The sequence below is a fragment of the Microtus ochrogaster genome, chromosome 7 (assembly GCF_000317375.1).
Source record: "Microtus ochrogaster isolate Prairie Vole_2 chromosome 7, MicOch1.0, whole genome shotgun sequence".
Lineage (NCBI taxonomy): Eukaryota > Metazoa > Chordata > Mammalia > Rodentia > Cricetidae > Microtus > Microtus ochrogaster.
The window spans coordinates 38,584,066-38,610,539 of NC_022014.1; the positions used below are offsets into that span (position 1 = coordinate 38,584,066).

The 26,474-nt window shown below is 48.6% G+C and overlaps 2 protein-coding genes across 2 annotated transcripts; one reads left to right on the forward strand and one right to left on the reverse strand.

Annotated features, from left to right (window-relative positions):
- Positions 1–415: 415 nt before the first annotated feature.
- On the forward strand, positions 416–3,582 carry Rasd1 (ras related dexamethasone induced 1). The gene is made up of 2 exons (XM_005349959.2): positions 416–2,243; positions 2,379–3,582. Exons 1-2 carry the CDS (start codon positions 1,958–1,960, stop codon positions 2,933–2,935), a joined length of 843 nt encoding a protein of 280 aa, XP_005350016.1. The 5' UTR covers positions 416–1,957; the 3' UTR covers positions 2,936–3,582.
- A 1,173-nt stretch (positions 3,583–4,755) lies between these two features.
- Positions 4,756–19,073, reverse strand: Med9 (mediator complex subunit 9). Its single transcript, XM_005349960.3, has 2 exons — positions 18,843–19,073; positions 4,756–6,413 (listed from the first exon to the last, which is right to left on the reverse strand). Exons 1-2 carry the CDS (start codon positions 19,052–19,054, stop codon positions 6,197–6,199), a joined length of 429 nt encoding a protein of 142 aa, XP_005350017.1. The 5' UTR covers positions 19,055–19,073; the 3' UTR covers positions 4,756–6,196.
- Positions 19,074–26,474: the final 7,401 nt, after the last annotated feature.

Genomic DNA, 26,474 nt, shown 5'->3' on the forward strand with positions numbered 1-26,474 from the left:
TTGAGCGTCCTGTCCTGCAGTGAACACCCTGTGCTAATTGCTGTACATAGCAGTCCTGTGTTTGAGCTCAGGTTCTTCTCACAGATGCGGCCAGACACCCCAGATGGAGAAGGAAGGGAGGTGAGCAGCAGCAGGGGCAAGAACCAAGAGAGTGAAGGGCTCACCCACCTGGCCTGCCCTAGATCTAACTGACCCTGGTTACTCAATTGCTAGGGATGAAGAAGCAGCCTGGAGGGAAGGGGAGTGGATATGGAATCCTGCTGGACTGAAATGGCCAGACAATTGCAGCGGCCTGGGTAGTGGACACTGTTGGCGGGGGAGGGGGGAGGGGTTGAGGGGGGATGCACAAGCAGAGGTGAAGATGGGACAATTGAGAGCCATGTGGCCCAGGGGCTCAAACCCCAGGCCTACTTGCTAGGTAAGCAGCTTGCTTCTGTGTGCGTTAGTTTCTTCATCTGTGAAGTACAGAGTGCTGCTTCTCCCTTCCAGAGAGTGCATTACCACAGACCAGGGACCACTAAATCAGCACCCCTGGGCCATGTGGCCCCTGGGCAGGATGGCTGCTGCCGAGATCCTGGGTCACAAGGAAGGAATGAAACCTGGGGGGTGGGGGCACTATGCAAATATCTCAGTAGGTGGAGTGACAGCCCTGCCTGTGGGGCACGAAGCCTGCCTGGTAGGGTGAGTGGCCTCTGTCAGCTCGTGGGTCTCTGAACTTTTCCTATTCAGGCAAGGTCAGAGCAGAGTGAAAACCCAGCTTGACTTCATCACCACGAGCAGCAGCACACACATCCTATTTCTCCCCAAGCATTTACTCGGGCCTGGTTACTGATCAACCTGCTGCTGCCTTCCTCCTTGGGCAGCCTCCCTGGCACGATACACTTCTATTGTTCTGAGTAGGCCCTGGTCTTGGAAAGTGTTTGCACTTGTAATTTGACAATCAAGGAACCAGTGTCATCTTCCAGAAAGGGAAACTGAGCTACGGAGAAGGCTGTGCTCGCAGGCCTCCTCCGAGACTTTCGGCCTCATTCAGCTCCCTCAATGCAAAATGAGATGACTGGCCCACAGGAGGGGAAAAAAACAGAAAGCCATGGGAGACTGGAGGTGGAGGATGTTGACCTAGGACTGATTTTTATTTTTATTTTTTTTTAAAGACGTGTCGTCAGAGACAGAGAGAATGGTAGCTCTCCCTTGCTGAGGTCCCCACAGACCAGATTATCTGTAACTGGGAAAATATAGCACAGAAGTGTGTGTGTGTGGGGGGGGTCGGTTTCAATTGGCTCCCTGCCTTAAATCTGGTCTGGCTACAACCTTGGGCCTCCCTGCACGCCCGCGGGGCTCCCTACTTCCCTCTGGTGGCTGTAGCGTAAAGCGCGGACCTTAGCGCAGGAAACCCCAAAACCCCCAAATACCACGACCGGAAAGGCAGCACGGGTTCTGGGACCCGAGGGGCTGGCACTGGGGTAAATTCCCAGCACACCTGTTGTTATCACCGGGTCGTATTTTCTGGGAAACTGAGACCCAAGGAAAGTGAGCATCCGCGTACTGGTGTTGAGAGAATCCCAGATGTCAGAATCACCGGCATAGCCAGGACCCCTGCAACCTCTGAAGTCCCTGAGGCCAGCCCTGGATCCTCGCGTGGCGGTAGTTTGGACTTAGTTTTCCTTCCAGCGCACGTAGGACTGGAGCGGAGCCTTAGGCTCCTAGGCGGAGGTCGCTGAGCCTAGGAGGAGCAGGGCGCGCCTGGGGGCGGGACGTGACGCACCTTGGCTGGGAGGCGCCAGCCCGGGCGCTCCGGCTCGCTGCATATAAGGGCGGTGTGGGGCGCAGAAAGCCAGAGCCTGCTGTTCCCAAGAGTCAAGCTAAGCTCGAGCGGTCTCAAAGACAAGCTCTTCTGCCACTCCCGAACCTCTGCCTTCTCTCGGCCCTGCGTCTGCTCCCGGAGCCCCTCTGCCCAATGAAACTGGCCGCGATGATCAAGAAGATGTGCCCGAGCGACTCTGAACTGAGTATCCCTGCCAAGAACTGCTACCGGATGGTCATCCTTGGCTCATCCAAAGTGGGCAAGACCGCCATCGTGTCGCGTTTCCTTACGGGCCGCTTCGAGGACACCTACACCCCTACCATAGAGGACTTCCACCGAAAGTTTTACTCGATCCGCGGCGAAGTCTACCAGTTGGATATACTGGACACGTCCGGCAATCATCCGTTCCCCGCCATGCGGCGCCTGTCCATCCTAACAGGTGAGTGGGGGGCCGACTGGGATCCCGGGGCCGGAGTCTTGGGGAGGGGGTCTGGTGTATCGCGCATGGGGCCGCCGACGTGCGCTGTTCCACTCCTGACAGTCGCCCTCACCTTTCCCTCTCATTCCCCTATAGGAGACGTTTTCATTCTGGTATTCAGCTTGGACAACCGCGACTCATTCGAGGAGGTGCAAAGGCTCAAACAGCAGATTCTGGACACCAAGTCTTGTCTCAAGAACAAAACCAAAGAGAACGTGGACGTGCCCCTGGTCATTTGCGGTAACAAAGGGGACCGGGACTTCTACCGCGAAGTGGAGCAGCGGGAGATTGAGCAGCTGGTGGGCGACGACCCTCAGAGCTGTGCCTACTTTGAGATCTCGGCTAAGAAGAACAGCAGCCTGGACCAGATGTTCCGTGCACTCTTTGCCATGGCCAAGCTGCCGAGCGAGATGAGCCCCGACTTGCACCGCAAGGTGTCTGTGCAGTACTGCGACGTACTACACAAAAAGGCTCTAAGGAACAAGAAGCTTCTGCGTGCGGGCAGCGGCGGCGGCGGCGACCACGGCGAAGCCTTTGGAATCTTGGCGCCCTTTGCCCGCAGACCTAGCGTGCACAGCGACCTCATGTACATTCGTGAAAAGACCAGTGTCAGCAGCCAGGCCAAGGACAAGGAGCGCTGTGTCATCAGTTAGAAGCCCCCAGCGTCGGCCACACAACCTGAGGACCTTTTTTGTTCAAAAGTCAAATTGGACTCCTGGGCTAGCCCCACGCGCTCGGTGCCATGAGGGCGCCAACTGGCCTCCTCCCTCGCTTCCTGCGACCCAGCCCTGCGCACCGGGAGACGCTGCCAGACCATTAAGGGACAGTCATCTGTTGTGAAAGGAAAGAGAACTGGCTAAGACTGGACTCTCTCGCCACTGATACCCAGCTGGTGCCTGCCCTCACTTCTGGGATGCCAGGACCCAGTAGAGGGGTACTTGGCATTTTTCTCTGAGACCTGAGAATGAGAGTGTGAAGTTCATCAGCCTGTGAGACTTCTTGTAACTGTCCTGCCTGCTGGAGGGCCAGGACCAACAAGGCATTATCTTGTCTGTGATTGGTGTTGCCATGACAGCAAACTCTGCAAACTGGAAACTTTAGCGTGAGGTGGGGGGAGGGGGGTTTCCAATCATAGGCAAGAGACTTGTTTACATGTGTGTGTGTGCGTGTAATTGCTCAAAGATAAGCCACAAAACTTGCACTTTAATCTAGTTCCGGTGTCAATATGACATGAACAAAAATCTCTACATTTCTATTGTGTGAGGTCTTTATTACTTTTTTAATTTAAAATAAAATAATTTAAAAATGGAAAATGGGGCTTTCTTTGCTCTTACTTTTAGGGAGCTGGGTTCCTGCCTCAGTGGCGGTGGTCAAGCAGAACTGAGAATGGACCTTGCCTTCTGAAAATGGCCTCCCAGCTTCAAAGTGGAACATGCTCTAGATCTTTCTGGCATTCTCTGGCCACCCTTTGCCTCATTTCTGGAGATATATTCACACTCCCCTTCCACACAGCCCATCTGTTACTCAACCGTGGCAGGCTAGGGAAAGCTGTCACTCTCAACTCTGACACCTGACCCTGATTCCCCAGGTAAGGGGTCCTGCCTGAGAGGGTACTGGAAGATGCTAGTGCTAGGTGCTTAGCCCCTGCCCAGGGTTGCCGCAGGACCGCAGGACCTAGTAAAGTGCAGAGAACTTGCAGCATAGCTCCCAAAAGCACTTACCAGGTGAGGCCCATCTCCTCCGCACTTAGATGTCTCCCTCTGTGGCTAAGGGCTCGTGGCTTCTGACCCAGATCTCCTTGCCACTCCTAAGGTCAACTTGAGGCAAGTGTCACCTTCCAAGCCTCCAATTTTGCAGCTGAGGCACAGACATGCTGTAAGGGTTCAGTATGGTATCTCAGAATCAGCTCAACTGCTGCACCCCATGAGCCGAGTATTTGGTGCTTTTCTTTTTTTTTTTTGCTTTTTTCGAGACAGGGTTTCTCTGTGGCTTTGGAGCCTGTCCTGGAACTAGCTCTGTAGACCAGGCTGGTCTCGATCTCACAGAGATCCACCTGGCTCTGCCTCCCGAGTACTGGGATTAAAGGCGTGCGCCACCATCGCCCGGCTATATTTGGTGCTTTTCAAGATGGTCTTGATGCTTAAGACTATCCTGGGGGGTGGGACTTCAACCGTGTTTTGGGAAGGGTCACTTCCAAGGAACTGCACTTCTCAAATCACAGAAAAGCATTCACTTTTCAACAATGGATGGCTGGGCTGCCCAGGGCCCCTGAAGGAGACATGCAGGCTTTTATGTAGTCTAATGGATGCACATGCTGGGTGGAGGAAGGAGCACAGAGAACATTGCCTCTCCACTGCTACTGCTCCACACCCCACTTGAGTTCCTCATTATAAAACCTGCAATCCCAGGGTCTGACTCCTAACACCGCTGGAAAGTGGATTATAATAAAGAAAAAGACGGCAGGCAAACCACGTGTTCTGAGAGCACAGCATACTTTATTCCCACGTCTGCAGATGAGTCCCCACCTCCTCCAGCCCTCCGAGGAGCCTTTCTCTCTGCTTAGCAGGAGGGTCTGAAGCTCCTGAGTGTCGTGTGTTCTGTGCTTCACAGAAGTGGGGCAGAGCCTTAAAACTGGCTCACCCACTGCTCAAATTTCCAGAAAATCGGAAAATAACTGATTCAGTTAAGTAACAGTTCCCAGGTAGTCATGGCTTAATTGGCTCTCCTCTCTGCCTCAGAGCCCACTTTTCTGCCCAAACCACTGCAACTCAACACCCTCTTTCCCACATCCCAAGTCCCAACTGTGAGGCATCTCAGACAGGCAGTACCACAAGAACCCCTACTGAAACCATCCCCAGCCAGCACTCCTGCCAACAAGGCCAGTTGGCAGGCACCTGCTAAGTCCTAAAGTGGTCAGCCCAGGCTGTGCCCATTTCAAGATCCAAACAATACTCTGTACTTCTCACCTTACTCCTGAGAAAGGGCCACCCTCCCTTAGTGTGACAGCCCCTGGGAGGAGGAGAACACAGTGTCTCTCTGGGACTAGCTGGGCACTCTACAACTAGAGCACAGGGATGGAGCCAGGCTTAGCTCTCCCTGCCCTTTGGACAGGACTCAGACCACACACACCCCTGGCTGAGGAACTGCCCCATTACCCTTCCAGCCACTCCGCTCCACATCAGAAGTGTGCAGGGACCATGTGCAGAGGAGCAAATGAGGCTGACTCGTTGGCTGGAGGAGAGATGACGTGGTAAGCCAGGGCTGATGAATCAGGGCAGAGCTGCTGGCTTAACAGCCCCTTTGAGCCAGCGTGGGAAGAACAAAGGGCCCCAGGCAAGCAGTGTTTTGGCTATTCTGAGCACTGCCTGGAGTGATGGAGATAAAGGGAGCAAGAGCCTATGAGGCTGGATGCAGGAGGCTGGAAACCGGAGATGCCAGCCGCTGGCTGGCAGGCAAGGCTCTGGGCTAACATCCCAGAGATAGTTTCATTCAGTAGCTCAAACAGTTTTGGGGGAGAAGCCATTCACCCTCTGGCCTTTCAAAACAATGTTCACGCGCTCCCAGCCTTCTTTAATTATATTAAATCCATGCCATCTCAGTGTAGGCCTAATTTCCCCCCAAATTCTATGTAAATGCTTCATGAAACTACTGTTAATGGGAACAGTATGTACCTGATATACGCTGATGGTATCGGGAGTGGGAGGAGCTGAGGGAAAGAAGGGAACAGCTACTTCCTTTCCTGTGCCCTCTAGATCTGCTGATGAGGCCCAGGCGTAGCTAGTCAAAGCTGAGTACAGCCAATAAGGCCCCACACCAGGCACATGTGGCCTCATAGTTTGAGTTAGGCTCCCGAGGAGCTGGACACCACAGGTGTGATGTTTTCAGTCCCTTGGCAGCTGTCCTGGGAGCTGGTCCTACTCCTTGGGGATCTCAAACATGCAGAGGCTCTTATATTTCTGCAGAAGCTCATTCTTCGTCCTGACTTGCTCCCGGAGGCTGTGTAGCTGTTGCTGTTGCTGCTCAGGGCTCATGTGGATGCCAGGCATGGTGCCTATGAGCTTCCGCATCTCCTGGAACTTTGTTTTGAGCGCATTCAGGTCCTGGTGGAGATCTGGACTGTCCTTGTCCATGCTAGGGGCAGCAGGGGAAGTAGAAGGAGTCAGTTATTAGCAGGTGCAGCTCATCTCCACCACGGTTTCTAGTTCTACACCCTCTGACACCTTTTGGAATGTTCTGTTTGACATGTCTAACCTGTGACTAGGTTGCCCACCCCAGAAGACAGGGATTGGTCGTTTTGGTTTTTTCTTTAGCTTTAAGTTAGATCATTAAAACATTCCCTTGACCAGCATACTTGACAAATCAGATACTTAAAGCTCTTGGCCCCACTGAGGGCAGGAACTGAGCTGGCTTCATCACAGGTGTCTTGCTGGTCCTGACCCCATACGTAGGACACTCAAGAAACAACTGTGGATAAAGAATGCTTGCACAAGTATGACAACTTGAGTTTGGAGCCACACCACCCATGGAATAGCAGGGGCACACGTGTCTATAACCCCAGCTCAGGTGGGGTAGGGTATAGAAACAGGCAGATCCCAGAAACCAACAAGTTAAAATAGCAAGCCTCAGGTTCTGTACAAGGGCAACTGTGAAGGGTGACACGGGGCACCCAAAGTGCCCTCCTCTGGCTCTCTACCACACACATGCACATACAATACACCAAATTAAGTTTTCAAAACACCACCTGTCAAAAGAGTGAATGACTGGAAAGCAAGGCCATGGCCATGCTAAATGAATACACCATTACCAACCACCAGCTGACCGCTACCCAAAACAAAGACTCAAAACAAACCTGCTGACATACTCCACTCCACCTGACCTGAGCCGTTTCTAGGAGAGACTTTGTGAATTAGCAAGACCTTCATTTCACTGAGGTATGATGCTGGCTTGGGCTTTTGTTAATGTAAAGATGAATTCCCACAAAGCTAGTCATGAATTTAACTCAACTACAGATCACTGGAAGTTCTCGGCAGACAGGCTCTCTTCTAGCACAGTTCCGCAAATGCCTTCTTCTGGGTCAAGTCCATTTTGAAGGCAGATTGTTCAGATCCGTTCACAGCTGTGATCCACTGCAAAGATCCCTATTCCTGCCATCAGACCAAAGGCAAAAAAGAACAAAAACCCTAAGAACAACCGGGCAGTGCTAGCGCGCACCTTTGATCCCAGCACTCAGGAGGCAGAGGCAGGAGAATATGAGTTCGAGGCCAGCCTGGTCTACAAAGCAAGTTCCAGGACAGCCAGAGCTGTTACATAGAGAAACCCTGTCTTGACCACCCCCAGCCCCCAAACCCAAAAACCCTAAGAACAAAAGAATCACCCATGGAAGCCAGGAAAGATGAGCTTTGAACAAGTCCCAGCTCAGAGCACAGACACTGGGGGCTGCCACTGATCAAGTGTTGGAATTTAAAATACTCTTAAGAAAACTGGCTCACATCACATAGAAGGATACAGTAAAAGCAAACAACAACAAACCCACAAAAACCAAAATGCGGAAGGAGGTTTATAGTAATATAGTTCCTGAAGCAAGCCTAACCAGCTCCAAAGCTCTGATTCGGACAGGGAAGCACAGGCCATGTGTAAGACACTCGCTTCTGAAACCCTCCAGATGTCCATTCTTTACCGGGTGAACTTTGGGGGAAGGGCGTAGATTTCAGGTAAGAAACAGAAAGGTAGGGAAAGCCACGGGGGGTGGGGGGGGCGGCTGTAGGCCCCTGAAGTAGGCTGTTCACCTGCCCTAGTTGGTAGTGGTAAATAGAACAGAAGTCCTGGGGTGAGGAAAACACTGTTCAGAACCCTGTTCAAACTACGAGGGGACTTGTTATGCCAGGATGACAGTGAAATAGTGAAATCCCCAGGCCTAAAGAAAAGGGTCAGGCTTGACAGTGAGGGAACAGAAGTCGAGAGCTCTAAATGGGCCTGCCTTTGTGATCAACATTAGTCACCATCCAACTTTAGAAGGAAAAGGAGAGAGACTAGGTCAGGGACGATGGAAATCATACAAACAAAGGCCAGTTAGAGCACCACAGTTCCATCTACTGTGCGTCCTTAAAGAGTGGCATGAATACTACAACCACGGGGGCACAGAGGGCAGAGTATCTTCCTAGCAGTCAGCACAGGCATTTGGGCACGAGTCCCAGGCTCGTGAACAAAAGTCTGGGAACAATGGGTGCATCTAAGAATATGCCCTGATTTCTCCCAATTTCTTTTTTGCACAGAAGCAAATTGGCAACAAGTGAGCAGTGTGCCCTCCAACAATGCAGAAACAAAGGGAGGCCATGGGTCAGCAGGCCAGCCTGCTCTCACACTGACAGTCACTCATCTCACTTCTGGGTACCCTGACCTGGCTGCCTGCATCTTCCCACCACAGACCTCTGTGCTCCTCAGGAGCATGCCCCACCTGTCCCTGGTGGCCAGCCTCGGACTCGTGCCCCTCAGTCCTCTCTGTCCACAGTTTTCCTCCCGCTGGACTGACTCCTGTGGCTTTCACGTCCCCAGATCAAATGTTTCTCTTAAATATTAGTAGATGCTAGAGGGAAGAAATTAAAACAGCTATCAAGGCTTTAGAAAAGGGAAGTCCTTTTAGTCCCAAGTCCCAGAGCCACCTGTGTTAGCATATGATGTAAACTGCTGTAGATCATCTCAACATGTGCAGTAACACGCAACCATGTGTGGACTTTTGTTATCCTGGCAGAGCGTATCAAATGTGGTTCTCATTCTTCTCTTTTCACTTAATCCATATTGGATGGAGGTCTTTCTACATTAATATGCATTTGATCACATCGTGAAATTATTTACAGACCATCATCTGGAATGCTTGTAATTCATCAAAATGGCAATGGACATGGTATATTTGCATCTTTACATAACTCTGCAAGTATTCCGGAAAGATAATGTCCTATGGAGGGAATTCTGGGTCAAAGGCTTTATATAATTTTTGACATATATTGCCAGAATACTCTCTCAGCATAGCAACACACACCTATAATCCCAGTTTCTTAGGAGACTGAGGTAGGAAGACCAAGTTTGAGGCCAGTCCAGGAAGACCCCATTCCAAACATAAACATATCTCCTCAAAACTCATGACTGTCTCTCCTCCCCTATTGGTGGCTACTTCCTGCCTAGCCATCATCTGGTGTCCTCTGTGGTTCTGCCAGCACTCACCAGCACTCACTCAGCAGCTCTTTGGCACAGCGGCACTGGACTTCCCACAGCGGCTTTCATTAGCCACAAGATTGCAGGGGTTTCCTCTCTCCAGTGATCAGTTAGAGAAATCTGAAAAAAGCTGTCCTACAGCATGTCTTTGGGCTTGTTCCCTCACCCCCAGCAACTCCCACAGTCCTCTTTCCCAAGTCTAGCTCCTCCTCCAGCATCCAGATTTTCTCTGCAAACATCCACAAAGGGACTGCCATCTGCCTGCCTGTCAACATCCAGAATGGGACAGCGGCCCCCACCCACTAAGGCTGCCCTCTCCAATTCTCCCAGTCATGTGTCCAGCCACTCTCCCTCCCCCACACTACTCCAGACAGCCACTGACACTGCTTCTTAGACACAAGTCCTCTCTTGCTCCCAATCCCTCTGTCCCACCCACTTTTAGAAATCCAAATCCTCGTAGGTCACTATGGTGAGCTCTGGTGGCTCTACCCCAACACACCCACAGGGCCAACTGTGAAGAGACCACTGGGAGAGCACTCTTAACTTATTCTTCTCTGGACTCCTTCCCCAACAGCTCAGGGAGGCCGCCCCCATGGAGGCCATCAGGGCCGGGTCAGTTCTGCTGTGAGTCTGAAAACTGGCACAGATGCAGCTCTTCCCAGTAGTCTCCAGACAGGCTCTAAGGACACCCTTTCTGCTCCAGGACCCAGCGGAAAGAGTGGGCACTGGGTGGACACAGGGCAGCAGAACTGTGAATCCCAGACACGGCCTGTGGGGGCACTTCCTGCACAGTCCAGCAGGCCTCAGCTGGCAAGGAGCCTGTGTGTGGGAAGAGGCAGGTCAGCGACACCCTGTTCCCAGAACAGAGGTCTCGCTGACCTGCCTGCAGCAGGCGGGAGGGAGCCTTGCACTCATCACTTGAACTCCCGGTGCCGGCTTAACAAGGATGGTCTCCTGGACCCACTAGCAACCTAAGACATTTGACAGAAGTATGACATTTAGCAAAGCCACAGTGCGTAAGTATCGAAATGGAGATTACTAACGGGGTGGGCCAAGAGCGGCACACAGGCAGGGACACTTCACTTCAGAACTGGCAGGCTGGGACGCTTAGTTTCAAACTCAGATGAGATGACTTTGAAGGCCACACTTTACTCCTCCTTCTTGTCCAAGTCCTTTGTAGCTACACCATAGACAAGGAAAGACCTCAAAGACTGGGGTTTATAGGAGTTCTTACAACCATTTCTTCTCCTCATTCTTTCAAACTTCAAAAAATAGGCCTGGTGTAGTGGAGCATCCCTTTATCTCAGCACTTGAGAGGCAGAGGCAGGTATTTCTTTATGAGTTCAAGGCCAGCATAATCTACAGCCAGGGTTACACAGAGAGACTCTTTCTCCAAATAATAAATAGACAGCCTGTAAATTCTAATACTGCCATCTAACCCAGGGCTTCATGACTGACAGGCAAGCACTAAGCCACTAAGTTACGTTCTCAGTCTTCTTTTTCTATTGCCTACGATGACCTTGAACTCACAATCCTCTGACCCCGGCGGCGTCCCCAGTAGATGGACTTACAAGGCTGCACCAGCAGGCCTCGTAAACATGCAGTTCACATAACTGTTCATTCAACTCAGGAACGATGATGGGAGGAAAGCCAGAGTTTGGACTCCAACTCTAAGCAGGGCTGTTTCAGCCAAAGTCTCCAGGTACCAGGTGGAGTCACAAGGTGCAGTGGAAAGTTCTGGCACAAAACTCTGAGCGTAGAACGTGGCCACTAGGTGAGTCCATAAAGATATACAGGTTCCATGAGTGCTCTGCCCAGTCAAAGACACATGTAACTACGGGCTCTGCAGCGGCAGCTTGTCCAGTCATATGATATGGTCTGCTATGACCCCTGATAAAAGGCTAAAAGTCTGTGCTCAATTTAGGAAAAGGAAACCTGAGAGAAGCTTTGAGGCATGGTCTCACCATGTAGCCCAGGCTAGCCTCAAATGAGATCCCCTTATCTTAGTCTCCTGAGTGTCAGCACAGAGGTACTGTAGCGTACAATATTCCAGAAAATTTTGGGCAGGGAAAAATGAACTTACAGAATGAATTGAAGAGAATTTAAAGGCAAAGAGACTAGTTAAGAAGTGGTGGCGCATGCCTTTAATCCCAGCACTCGGGAGGCAGAGGCAGGTGGGGGGGATCTCTGTGAGTTCGAGGCAGCCTGGTCTACAGAACAAGTTCCAGGACAGCCAGGCTACACAGAGAAACCTTGTCTTGAAAACAAACAAACAAACAAACAAAGAACTGACTGATCCCAAACTGAGGTTACAGACCTGGATGAGTGGCACCAACAGGCTTGAAAGTACAGTGCAGGTCTAAGCGGCACAGCCCACTGAGCCTACGCACCTGGCTATGGGGAAGCTGGGCAGCAACGTAGAATGCCACAGGAAGTAAGCCAAGCAAGAACAAGAAGGAAAACTAGCTTAAGGAAAATAAATAAACCATAAAGAGCTCAGGACTGCGATACCTAAGCACCAGAGAATAGATGTCTGGAAGTTCAGAAAACACTTGGAGACTGAGTATATGACTTTTGAAGGCAGCAATTCAAACATGAGTTAATATTTAATAACCAGCAGTAGGGAAAGGTGGCAGAAGAAAGTCCATCCAACCATTTACTCTCCACAAAAAGGTATCGTGGAAACATCTAAAAATTAAAAGTAAAAAATCAGAACCACAACAGTTGTACGAGGAGATCACTAAGACCTTTGTTTTGAGCTAGGTGTGCCATCCACACCTTTAATTCCAGCGTTCTGGAAGTAGAGGCTGCAGATCAAGTTCCAGGACAGGTGACCAACACTACAAACAGAAACCCTGTCTCAAAAACCAAAAATAAGTCAAAGACTTTGTTTAATTGTTGTTTTAGAACACTGGGGATAGAACCCAGGGCCTTGTACACGCTAGGCAAGTGCTCTAACACTGAGCCACACCAGGTCCCAAAGCCTTTCTAAGCAAGATTCTGTTATGGTTTGGTACAAAATGTCTCCCACAGGCCACTATTTTAAACACTTGGTGACACTGTTAATGGGAAGTTCTAGAAACTCTGGGGGTGGGAACAAAGCTGAAAGAATTAGGACACTGGGAGCATGTCCTTGGGGAGTATTTTGTCCCTACCCCTTCCTTGCCTTCTTTCTACTTCCTGGCCATCATGATGGATGATACCACTGTGTTTAGCCAAACTCTCCATCATGATGGACAAACACTCTCAGAGCCAAAATAGTCATCCTCCTATAGGTTTTTCTACCATGTGTTTTTGTCACATGACAAGAAAAGGAACAACCACAGGCTTATACTCAGAAGCTGTGAAGGAAAAGCTGAGCAAATCTGATTACATCAAATCACGATTTTAAGTAGGGAAAAAAAATCACCACAACCATCACCAAAGACAAAAAAAAGTCAACAGCCTGGTAATTTACATCTGGAAGGCAGAGACAAGAAGCTCGGCTCAACAGAAGCAGAGGAAACTAGAGGGACGGGTATGTAAAACAAGAATAGCAACAAAAAATTAAATTTGCAAGCCAGATTTGATGGTACACGCCTTTGAATCCAGCACTCAGGAGGCAGAGGCAGGTGGATCTCTCAGTTGGAAGCTAGCCTGGTCTACATAGCAAGTTCCAGGCCAGACAGAGCTACAAAGTGAGACTCTGTCTCAAAACAAATTAAAACTGAATACAGATGAAAAGAAGGCATACTAAAACGTATCAACTGATTACATTTCTGACCTATCTATCAGGCTAGCCAGTTAAAAGTTTAATGGCAGCAGCAGAGGTATGGAGGAAAGAAATATACTGGTAACAAAGCATCAATTGACGCATTTCCCCAACCTTGCTAATAGTGACCGGAATGTTATATTCACATACCACATCAGTAGCAATTTCTCGAGACTCTAGAGAACTCACTGAGAAAGGGCAGACCTAGGTACTCATTACGGCTCCAACTACAGGAGCAGCGCACGTGTGCACTAGAGTCGAGTCCATGACTGATGACTCACTGCTACACAGAATATGTACAGATCTGGGAGAGGGAGGCAGTGGAGAGTGGAGAGAGATTACTTCCTACTTTCCATCTGTGGGATCCATCTTTAATTTGTCTTAGTGCTTCTTAGGTGGCAGATTTACAGGCCACTTCAGGTTAATAGAGTTTGCAAGTTAACTGACGTAGTCTGATCTGAAGTTTGGAGGAGTCAGCTAAAAAGATGAAACGAGCAACAGCTGTCAAAATAGAAACTACATGTCCCCTGCTTCAGGGGCTCCATGGAGAGGATTTACCTCACTATAACCTCGAGCAAAGGACTTCATCCCAGCATGGTGCCTGCTGCACAAGTGAAAAACCAAAATGCCTACATGTGAAGACCAGCTGCATGTCAGATGGGATTCTCTGTAGCTCCCTCAATGAGACAGACTTTTACATGTGCACAGGATGGAATCCAAGAAAATGGCACATGACAGCCTGGTCCCCAGTTCTATGACGTTCTGAAAAGAAACACACGCATATAAACCCAAAGAAGAAACTTAAGGTATTCCCAGCAGCCACATTTGTACTGGCAACTGTTCCTTTTGTTAATTAAACCTCTCTTATGATGTAATTGATGCTGAGCTCTTTAGGAGAACAAGGTTACGTGCTGTACGTGAGACTTTCCACCCTTCCTTCTCCCAGAAAAGGCCGATACATAACTCAAAGAGTGCGGAGGAAGCACAGAACAAGACATCAGAGCCTGGCAGAGCCACCCTGGACCAGTAGGCCTGCTGCTCATCCCCATCGCTGACTCCCAGCATGTAAGATCTGCTGGCAGCTTAGTCCTCCAAGAATAAAGGAAATGCTGCCCCCAATTTCCTGGCTCCTCTACAATCTCCCTCCTTCCTTGGATTGTGCTAAGCACATCACACTGAGCAATGACCTCAGGAGTCACGAGTGCACAGCTTTTCTTCCTTATCCAGCTTTCCTCCCCTACCTTCTGCCCTCTTGTACTATCAGACTTGTAGGTGGCATCACCCACTATGAGCTGCAACCCCAAGCTCCTAAATCCTTTCCTCCCCCTGCCCCAGGCATAGTCCTAATCTCTTTTCCTCACCGACCTAAAAACTCACCCAACACCCCAGAGGTTCAAACTGGACTTACCCTTCTTCATGGAGACAATACCAGTTGGCCTCTCTGGGTCCTGTCTTTTTATTTCGAGACAGGGTTTTTCTGTGTAACAGTCCAGACTGTCCTGGAACTCACATTCTGTTGACCAGGCTGACCTTGAACTCAGAGATCCACCTGCCTTTGCCTCCCACCCGCTGGGACTAAAGGCCTGCACTACCTCCACCTCGGGGTGGGGGTGGGGGTCCTGTCTTTCTCACTACAGTTTCTTTTCTGTGCCTAGTAGCCAGTACTGCTAGTCACATAGTTACAAGTGAGCTGCTAAACGCTGAGTAGGATGACCAGAACTGGATTTTCTTGAAGGCGGCTTTTCTCCCCAGAATCTTTTCCTTTCGGCTGGTCACACACTTCAGGAGGTTTCCTTATTCTCTCTGCCAGGTTAGCAGCCACACTGTTGAGGGGCTCATAACCCATTTTCAGCTGGCTTCCCTTCCCAGTCCTGAAGTATGCTGCGTGTCCTACACTGAGTCTGGTTTATTCCTTGCCAAGGATCAATCTTGGGCAGAGCAATGCTTTCACTGTCTACAAGGTGGAAGAAGGGTATTACCTGCTTTGGGCAAGGGAGCGGGTCAGGACTGTGGGTGCGTCCTCCTTAGACTTCCCCTGTCACTGCTTACAGAGGTGTGGGGAAGGCCACGGCCAAGGCAGCTGCTTCAGGGTCAGTAGGTGAGTTAGCCCTCCTGTGTCCTTTTAGACAAGCCCATGTGATCAACCTGTCGTCTTTCACAGGCATGCACCTTGGAGCTCTCCCAGTTCTATGAGAAGCAGAGTTGGCTGCCCAAGGCTACCTAGCCATAAGTCATAGCTGTAGTTTGAACCCATTATTCCTGGCTGGTCTGGAACTAGACATGTAGACTAGGTTTCAGAGATCAGCCTTAGTCTCCTGAGTGTTGGGATTAAAGGTATGTACCACCACGTCCAATTCAGATCTACTGATATATAGAGACAGGAAAATTACAGCCTGGGAAGACTATTCACAAAGATGGTAAGGCAAGCCTCAGCATACAAACTTGAACTCAGACCCTCTGACTTCACAGCATGTTCTTGGTACATCTCACTTCCTGTCACCAAGGCTAGCCCAACCCAAGTGCTCTGTTGGCTTGGGAACATCTGTTCTGCAGCATGGGTGATTGTGCACCTGTGATTTAATTAATCCATGTATATCTGGGTTACTCTGGGTAACCCCAATATTCCAGCATTGCCCTGAGATGGTCAGAGTTTTTGTTGCTTTTGTTTGCCTTCCTCTTTTCCGTCTCACCTATGTATCTGCCAAAAGCTAACACAGAGGACAGTCTGCCTTACCCTACATACAGGATGTTCATGTTGTCTGACGCCAAAAGAACAGTCCAATGTGAGACCCGAGGCTTTGCGGTCACTTGAAAAGCTGCAGATGAGCACTGCGCCTGCTGTGTTGTGTCAACTTGACAGAGCTGGCAGACAGGAGGAAGCCTCAACTGAGAAAACACTTCCACAAGGTCAGGCTGAAGGCAAGACTATGGAGCATTTTCTTAATTTGCGATTGATATGGGAGCGCCCAGCCATGGGTGAGCCACCCCGAGGATGATGGTCTTGGATTCTAAGTAAGAAAATACACTGAAGCCGGGCGTGGGAGCTCACACCATTAATCCCAATGCTCGGGAGGTGAAGGCAGACGGATCTCTGAGTTTGAGGTCAGACTGGTCCATAAATAGTTCCAGAATAGCCAGGGCTATGTAGAGAAACTGTCTCCAAAAACCAGAAGAAAAAAGAAAAGACAGAAAAGGAAAGCAAGTTGAACAAGCAGGTGAAGCAGGTCAGTAAGCAGCCCTTCCATGGCCTCGGCAACAGCTCCTGCCTCCAGGTTCCTGCCCTGGCTTCCCCCAGTGATATGGATGTAAAAGCCAAACAAACCATTTCCTTCACAATCTGCTTTTGGTCATGGGGTTTCATCACACAACAGTAACCCTAGCTAAGGTGCAACTCCAGTGAAGTTGGCTATTAAGATTTTTAGGCCAAATGGCAATTCCTTATTAGCAAAACATCAAAGGGCACGTTCATAAAGATGACTGGAATTGTAATCTTGTCTTAATTTACTTTTAGTATTTAATGGTTTAGTAGAAGTTACACCTAGTGTCCTGTGGCTATCCAGTCATCCCTGAATAATCTGGTCAATTCCAGATCATACATACAGTAATAGTCTAATGGTTACAATGTAATCAAAACCTTCCTTTGCCTAGTGGCACAGAAGCAGGGGTAACGGGTAATGCCACAGCAGAATGCATCACTCATACTAGTGTGAAGGAAAAAAACTACAGTCATTATTGCCAGGTATAAAAGGATAACATATACAATTACAGGTAGTGTCTAATCTTTGACGATAATAATAATGTCACTAGTTTCTGCATTTACTGTAATGAACTTTTTACTGTGATTTTAAAGCACACCCCCTCCTACGAAAAGATTCACGGTTGCTAGGTGTAACGGTGCACACCTGTAGCCCCAGCACTTAGGAAGCTGAGATAGGAGGATCAAAAGGTCAAAGGTAGTCTGGGCTTTGTAGCAAAACCCTCTCTCAACAAAATTCCCCCTTTTAACAGAATGTCCTAAGACACCAGCAGCAGCTTTTATATACCCTATGTTAATAAGACTCTTTTTTTATTTATTATGTATGTGTGTGTGGGGGGGGTGTTATTCAGGTCTGTGAATGCCTGTGAGTGTGCAGGCGGGCATGCTGAAGCAGGGTGTCTTTTTCTGTGGCTCTTCACTTTACTGCTTTGAGACAGGGTCTCACGGTTAATGGGAAGTTCATAGCATCAGCTAGGCTGGCTGGCCACAGCTCTCAAGATGTGTTTGTCTCTGCCATGAAATGCTGGGGCCACAGGGCGTGAGCATCCATGACTGCTTTCTATGTGGATGCTGGGGATTCAAGCTCAGGTCCTCTGGCCTGCACAGCAAGTGTTCTCACCTGCCAAGCCATCCAACTCTCTTACTGTTACCAAGAATCCTGGCAGCACCAAGAGGCCCCAGGGAGTGACTGTCCTGTGCCACCTGAGTTTATCAAAGCACACTTGAGATGAGAATGCTTGCACACAGGGTCCCTCTTGGAAGTGGCACAACTGTATACGGAGAGTAACAAAAAAATACGTAAGCCATCTTGCAGACTGTGCCAAAAAAGACGGCACCGCATGCTTTAATATCCTGTGAAGGTTAATACTGGGACATAATCATTTGGAGCAACTTCCGTGTCTTTGTTTCAAATGTTTTCTAGCATTACCCTTTTTTTTAGTTTTTCAAGACAGGGTTTCTCGGTGTAACAGCTCTAGCTGTCCTGGAACTCATTCTGTAGACCAGGCTGGCCTGGAACTCACAGAGATCAGCCTGCCTCTGCCCCCTGAGTGCTGGGATTAAAGGCGTGTGCCACCACCGCCTGGCTCCCTATCCAGTTTTAAAAAGGCTTGTTTTACTCTGCTTCTATTGGGTAAACCCTGTGCCAGTAAATCGCTGGTTCCTTTCCGGTGTACATCTGTAGTAGTTAATAGTGTCACACAGGTAAAGATGTTGCCTAGCACTGAAACGGGAACTGTGTACAAGGCGAGAATCTCGCATCTGAACATCTAAAATTCCCAATATTAGAAAACTTTTAAGGGCCCACATAATGGTACAAGTGGGAAATTTCACACTAGGACTCATATAAACAACCAAAACACAGGTATATTAAAACTATCGTATAAAACTGCCGTCAGGGCATGGGGGCACACGCCTTTAATCCCCGATACTCGAGTGAGACAGAGGCAGGCGGGTCTCTATGAGTACAAGGCCAACCTGGTCTACAGCGCAAGTTCCAGGACAGCTAAGGCTACATAGAGAAACCAGGTCTCGAAAAACAAAAACAAATTCTCTTCAGACTATATGTGTAAGGACTTGAGACCTAACCCCAAGACGCCGCGGGATCTAGGATGTAAACAAGAGTGCACCGCAGAACCTGTGAATTTGCTCAGTCTGTGGGCTTCACCCGGGTGCACAGTGTAACTCTCCAGGCTCTGGAGTTTGCTGAACTCACAAGGCGACTGTGTGGCCCCTCTGGGAAAACGGGGCGTGGCCCAGAGCGCCCAGGCTTCGGCTGCTCGGACCGAACCAGCAACATTAGAGGCCGGGAAAGTTGGTGTCCTGACCTCTCCTAGGCCCTTACCATTTGATGACATTGTGAACCAACGGTAAAAAGGAGTAATTCTCCTCCTTCACGCCTGCGGGGGACTGAGACCGCGGAGCCGGCGGTGGCGGGAGCGCGGCGACCGGTAGAGGCTGAGGCGGCGGCGGCGGCTTGGACTCCGGTAGCAGCTCGGGCGGTGGCTGCAAGGTATCTTCGGCCTGTCTCCCACCCGCCACCCCGGAGGAAGCCATGGTACCAAGCGTGCGGTGGCTGCCGAGAGTCGCGGGATGCTTGCGTCACAGATGTGCGCCCGAGAGACCGGGCGGGAAAAGGCTTTGAGCCTGCGCCCTGGGCGCAGGCGAAATTGTGTTGCTAGGCGACAGGTGTCAGGACAACTAAATTAAGTAGTCAGGAGCAGGGGACCTAGTTCAGTCACCTTTTCCCAGTTCACATGACAGGGAAGGGTCAGAACACCAAAGAGGACCGCCCCCCCCCCATCCCGGGACTGGAAAGAAGAAGGGATGACGCCGGTGAGCCTCCCCGTGAAACTGGGACGGAGGCAACGATCATCAAGATGACAAGGACCTACGCTTCTTTGTGTCATGCCATTCTCCAGGAGGGCCCCTGACTGGTGACAACAAAACACACCATACAAACACATTGTCTCTCCAGGTCCCACAAGGCTACCAAGGGAGAAAGTAATCGTTCTTCAAGTATTTAGTCTGTATCTAGCAGGTGCCAGACTACATATGTTTTTAAGGCTCTAAGATATTGGGCCAAAGTGGAGGGGGGGGTGTACTTCTGATAGGTATTATTCTTCTCAAGGCGACTATAACACGGAAGCTGTGTTATGTATTTCTGGGCAAGGATGACAGAGATCCTGCTCTTGACTAACAAAAGACAAATTAGTAAGGCTATTAACTAGGAGAGGCTGGCTGTCCTCCGTCAACCCCCATGTCAGTAAAGAGAGGCAAAGAGCCCACGTCCTGGAAGCAAAAAGGAACAGGAAGGGGCTGGAGAAATGGCTCAGTTGGTTAAGAAGAGTGCTCACTGCTTTTCTAGAGGACCCGGGTTTGATTCCCAGGACCCACAAGGCAGCTCACACCTATCTGTAACTTCAGTTCCAGGGAATCTGACACCCTCACAGGGACATACATACAGGCAAACACCAATGAACACAAAATAAAAATAAATCATGAAAAAAAGGGAACAGGAATGTGGAAGTCACAGTGGCCAATCCCAAGTAGAGCAGGGATATCTGATTTCAGCCGCCTTGGGCAGGGCTTATGCAGCCAGATCTTCCAGAAATGGAATGCTGGAGGTGTTTTGAGGTTTTTAAGTTATGGGTCTCAGAACTGTTTTCTTCTGAGCTGCGAAGAGTGTCCCAAACAGAGGAAGTGGAGGAAGTGTGGGGAAAAGAATAATTGCAGTGTTGCATAAAGAAACTCAGAAACAAAGTGAAATTTGACAAGGTGAATTCCTTTTGAAAAAATGACCACACCAGAACCCAAACCAAAACAGCAAAAGTACTCAAGAAAATGCCCACTGCCTTTTAGCCCTGACTTAGGTGGAGACTGCATTCCACCCCATTGGTGGGGCACAGTAGCGCCTGCATTACAGGATGGTACGCAAGCTGGAAACTAAGCTGGAGACTTAACACACACGCACACAGAGAGAAATGAGCCATCCTTAATACAAGAATGCCAACTTTATTGTGCTCCAGGGAAGCTTATATAGGGATCCTTAACTGACAGCCACGCCCCAGCTCTCAGGATCTTTCAGCTGCAGGCTCACCAGAACCCACTCCCCTGCCATCAGGATCTCGTGCTCAGAGAAGCTGCAGGCACAGGTAAACAAGTTGTTTACAAGAAACTCAGAGTCTGGTGGTCTGCTGTCCCCAACAGGACACAACGTCACAATATGACATGATGGGCTAGTTACCCAAAAGGGGCAGGGATCCAGGAAATACAAGCCCTTGTGGGACTAAGTGTCTTTGATAGAAAAATGTTTCTCACTGCATGAAACTGTAGGGCTTCCTTCTAACCCAGGACCTCTCCACCCAAGGGGAGGTTCCTAAGTCTTGGCAGAAAATGGAGGTCTGTTGTGCCAGAAGAGAGGAGACACCTCTGGAGACCTCTGAAGGAAAGTACGGTAAGATAGCAGTTATCACTACCACTCTGGAATGAAAGTGACAATAAATAATTAAGACCCTCCTCTAATCCCCTGAGAAACTCTGGGACGGACACTTTTATTCTATTTGAGAAGGAAACTGACATTAACAAGGGTTCTAATAGCAGCCCCAGGATCACAAGGTCACAGAGCTTTCCTGACACCGAGTCTATGGTCTAAAATCTACAGGTAGGTGATCTCAGGTTCTCCTTAATCTGTAACTATAATTCCAAGTGTTAACGTTTTTATGCAGAATTCAAAAAGCAATCTAGTAGCCACCAATAATATCCTCATGATATGTCATCCCCCACAATGTGTTTTATAACTTAATTACAAGCCCCAAATTTGTCATTGGCAGAATGAGGGCATCTCTTTAAAAAACTCAAGTTATAAATAGATATGGCTAAAAAACAAATTGGGAATGTAGGAAGCATGAATAAGTATGGCGCATTGACAGTTTGCCCTAAAAATAGTTAATATAATTAGTGGCAAAGAATAGAGCTGACTTCACAACATTGGAAACAGATGTCAGAAAAATGCTCCCTATTCTGGCTTCATTAAAGCTGAAATTGCTGAAATAAGTGTGTGTCTGTACATCCATGCCGATGAAAGTTAGAAAAGAGGGGTACCACTGAGATACGGAGAGATTGTGTGAGAGGCCTCACCCAGTTAAGCTGCGGCTGGACCTTCTTGGGCAGGTTTACATGGCTTCTCAGGGTACCTTGTTCCATCAGGTCTGTGGCTAAAAGGCCAGGCTTGAGCAGCCTGCCTGCCTGCCTGGTATGACTTTGGACAGTTGCTTAGCTTCACTTAGCTCCATAGCATCATAGGAAATCTGAGTGGGTTTTTTATGTATTGCAATAGCAGAACTGTGTCTCCAAAGTTCGTGTGTGAGAAACATCCCGATGGTCAAGGGTAGCACCTTTATGAGTCATTAGTTGAGTCGCATGGATGAGTTCATGTTACTTTAGAAATGAATTCTCTTGAAGGGACTAGGCTTGCCCTAAGAGCACGTTCTGCCCTCTCTTGTTCTCTAGTCACACAATGCCTATTGTCATATTATGACAGAGCCGTAAGCCCCATGGACAAACATGGCTCCTTAACCTTAGCCTTCTCAGCCTCTGCAGCTGTGCACAAAAATCTCTTCATTATTAATCATCCAGTCTGTGCTTTGCTAGAATACAAAGTGTTCTAATACTTGGGATAATTATCTGTGTGAAGTAATATAAAATGTATTCCCACTTGCATGTGGGGCGTTCTTCCTTTTCCTGTTAGCAAAACCTAGATTGGCAAAAGATTAAAATATCATCAGAGGCTCAGGGGTTACAAGCACTGGCTGTTCCTCCAGAGGACCTTGGTTTGATTCCGAGCATCCACTTGGGCAGTTCACAGCTGTGTGTCACCCCAGTTCTGGGAGACATGATGCGCTCTTCCAGCATCCACTGTCACGAGGCTTGCAAATGATGCACAAACACACAGTAGGCAAGACACCATGAAATGAAAGATAGAATAAATTGTAAATAAAATGAAAAGACACCCAAAGTTAATGCTCCTAAAACATCATCTTAATTTATTAACTAAGATTTCATTTTTTTAATATTTATTTTTATTTCATTTACATTGGTGCTTTTTCTACATGCATGTCTGTGTGAAGATTCTAGATCCTCTGGAACTGGAGTTACAGACAGTTGTGAGCAGCCATGTGAGTGCTGGGAATTGAACCTAGCTCCTCTGGAAGAACAGCCAGTACTCTTAACCACTGAGCCTTCTCTCCAGCCCCGTTAGCACTCTCCTGTAGAAATGCCGCATGCACCACAGATGGAAGGTACAGGGTCTTTCAGTTCAGCAGTCTAGAAACAAAAAACAAGTGAAGTCAATAGCGTATTTTGTTTATCGTAGTATTAAAAACTATTATCATTTCAACAAAAAACGCTAAAAATCATTACTAAGGTGCTTATCCTATTTATCACACTGTCTTTGAAATCTGCGGTGTATTTTCTACCCATGTCCCATCTCCCTTTGAACCAGCCACATTTCAAAAGATCTGTAACGAAACGTGGCAAGTGGTGCCCCCACTGGGTGGTGCACACATACCAAAGACATGGCCACAGGCAGAGTTCACCATCACAGTAGCAGAATTGGTGGAAGAACCAAGTGGCACAAAAGTGTTCCCTAAGCAGTGTGTTACAACCAAGTCTGTACTGCCCCCCGAAACACGTCTGGGCAAAGCACATCTGACTTCAAAGGGAAAAGACTGGTTTTGCCACACATGTTCGGGGGTTTAGAGCAGCCACTCACAAACTGTAGCTCATGGCCCCCAAGGACCATTGGAAAACACAGATATTTACATTATGATTCATAACAGTAGGAAAATTACAGTTATGAAGTAGCAATAATAATAATTTTATGGCTGGCAGTTGGTGGCACACGCCTTTCATCCCAGCACTCGGGAGACAGAGGCAGTTGAGTCTCTATGAGTTAAGGCCAGCCTGTTCTACATAGTGAATTCCAGAACAGCCAGGGCTACAGAGAAATTCTGTCTCAAAAAAGCCAAAATAATAATAGTAATAACAGCTATTTTTTGTTTTTTTCAAGGTAGGGTTTCTCTGTGTAATAGCCCTAGCTGTCCTGGAACTAGCTCTTGTAGACCAGACTGACCTCTAACCCACAGAGATCCGCCTGCCTCTGCCTCCCGAGTGCTGGGATTAAAGGCGTGCGCCACCACCGCCCAGCAACTATTATTTTTTACAGTAGGGGTCACCATGGCATGGGGACCTGTGTTAAAGGGTCCCAGGATCAGGAGGTTGAGAACGGCTGTGTTAGAGGGTGACCAATTGGCCCTCTTGCCTTAGGGGCAGCTGTGAGACAAGGAACGCTACAGGGTGTAGCAAAACAGTCACCTGATGGCCAAAATGCAAAGGTGAGAAAAGAGGAAGATGGGACCAAGGGCTCACAATCACCCCTTTAAGGGAACTACTCCAGGGGCCAGAAGGCCTCCCATTAAAGCATCTGTCTATATAGCACCAGGGGCTGGGAGCTAAGCTTTTAACACATGGGCCTCGAGGGCACATTTATCCAACCCATAGCATTATGTAAATGTTTATGATATGAAAAATTACACCACATATTATCCCTAGACACAGGCATGTGTGTGTGTGTGTGTGTGTGTGTGTGTGTACGTGTGCGCGCATTGAAAAAAGGAACTGAAGGAGCCACCCCCACCCACTAAAGGGACAGAGAATTGGAATTCGGTACATAGGGCAGGCACAGCAATATTTGTTGTAGTAGTTTGTTTCTTTCATAAGTTGCAAGGGGAGGGTCTGGAGGACCCAACTTCAATTCCCAGCACCCATAATCATCTAAGGCTCTCTTCTGACCTCCTTGAGCACCCACATGCATGGGTATACGCAGAAACAGAGGTACACTCACATCCACAAAAATAAATTATATGGGGACTTAGCCTACAGCCTGTGACAAGTTAGCCTGCCTTCCTGCACCTCCGTTTCTCTTCTGCAGATGGACATAAGAGCACTGCTGCTTTAAAGCTGCTATACCAATTACTGGAGCAAGTGTTTGCAGCTACGTGATTAGTGCTAGGTGCACAGCGAAGTTCTTTTCAGCTTCAAACAGCCTCATTGAGAGGAAAGGAAACCAAACCCAGACTCGAATGTTCAAAGAGCTGCATCCAAATACCTAAGAGTTTGCTTGTGTTATCCCAAAACACTCTTGTCTCCCTCAGATGCCATCAGCACGTGATGAGGGCTTCTTTAACTGAGCGTGTTCCTACCCGTGATTCCTTTTTTCCTATTTTTTTTATCCTGATATGTTGGGCAGGTGGAGAAAGCCTTGCTTTTTGTGAAGCATTTTTAAGCAATCATAGCTCAAGTGAGAGGTAGTTCTATGTGTGTCGAGTTGACCTGTAATCTGTGAGCTGTTGCTGATCCTTGGATGAATTGTTTGCCCCAGCCCACCCAGCCTCCTTGATAGTTTTCTTCCTTTCTGTTCCTCTCAGTCACTTCCCCTTACCAAAGAGACTCCACCATCCTGACGTCCCCAGAAGCCCTCGTGTGCGCGTCATTCAGCACAGAAAATCAGACTCTATTTCTATTAGACTCAGAAAATGTTCTTTTAGTCCCTTGCTCTCCTTTTTGCTATTTTTCATCCAGTTTCCCTGCATTTCACCAAACAGCTTTTAGTAGAACTCAAGCAATACCGTTCCTTCCAGGAACCAGCTTCGTCTAAAGTGGTTTGTTATTGTTCTGAGGTCATACTCCTGAGGGTTTTTTTTTTTTTTTTACCAACTCATTTTCATTCAAATCATTGGTTAGCCAAGCCTTTTTTCCCTGGATGCTAACTGCTCCAAAGCTTCAGCCTCCATTCCTTCTGTTAACCCTTAAAGAAACAACCACCCTTCTCTAGTTGTCTTTTCTCGCTTGTCACCCCACCCCCACCCCCGCCCTGTTGGAATCCTGTAACTTTGCCCTGGACCCTCAGCTCCAGTTTTGAAACAACAGAGCACATGCTCACATGGAGGAGCTTTAAACCCCCAGCTGCTCAAAACGTGAATTCTAACCTAAAACCAAAACTGATGGTGCAAGAGGAACGGCGAAGGGTGAGGGCACAGGGAGCACCCCGCAGGTACCAAGGTGGTCGGCCCTGTGGCTAGGTGGTCAGACTCCTGGGATAGGAGGGAAGACCATGGGTGTTCAGTGTGTATCTCTAAAGCTATAGAACTGAAAGGAAGGCTGAGATGCGCCTGCCTCAGGCTCTCACCTCCTTCTGAAGCTTCCTTGAACACACAGCCTTCCAGCTTGGCAAGCCCCACCCCACCCCTGTACCCCTGCTCCCAGCCACTGTGCACCTGCCTGCCTGAAAGGACAGGATGCTTCACAGCCCTCTTGCCACACCGTCACTGTTTCGTTCTTTGTGTACGAGTGCCACACAGAGCATGGAGAGAGCGGTGCCCTGCCTTTGCCTGCCTTCCTCCCTTCCTCTTTCCTTACTTCCCTCTCCTTCCTCCTTCCTGCTTCTTCATGAGAAGAAACTCAAAGTAATATAATTCTGTCGTAAAGGATATACTAATAGATTTGCTTAGGAGATAGTAAACCGCACAAAGTAGAATTCAGCTAAGGGAACATTGTCTCCAAAATACCCCAAAGGTAAAGTAGTGTGTTCATCAGACCTGTTAGAAATAAACAAAATTAGGATGCTAAGCTGTAAATGTTTGTTCACTGGGATTGACCAACTATTAGGCTCATCCTATATCAAAGAACCTGCCTCAAAAGGGCAGCCTAAGTGTGCAATGCGGGGTCACAACCACCATTGAGTCCTGGTCTGTTGTGGACTATTACTTTAACTAGGCAAAGGCGTGTTACATTTGTTTATGCTGTGGACTATTACTGTAACTGTGTAAAGGTGTGTCACATTTGTTTATCTGTGGAATATTTAACAGTGCAAAGGTGTGTTACTTTTGTTTATCTGTGGAATATTTCTTTAACAGTG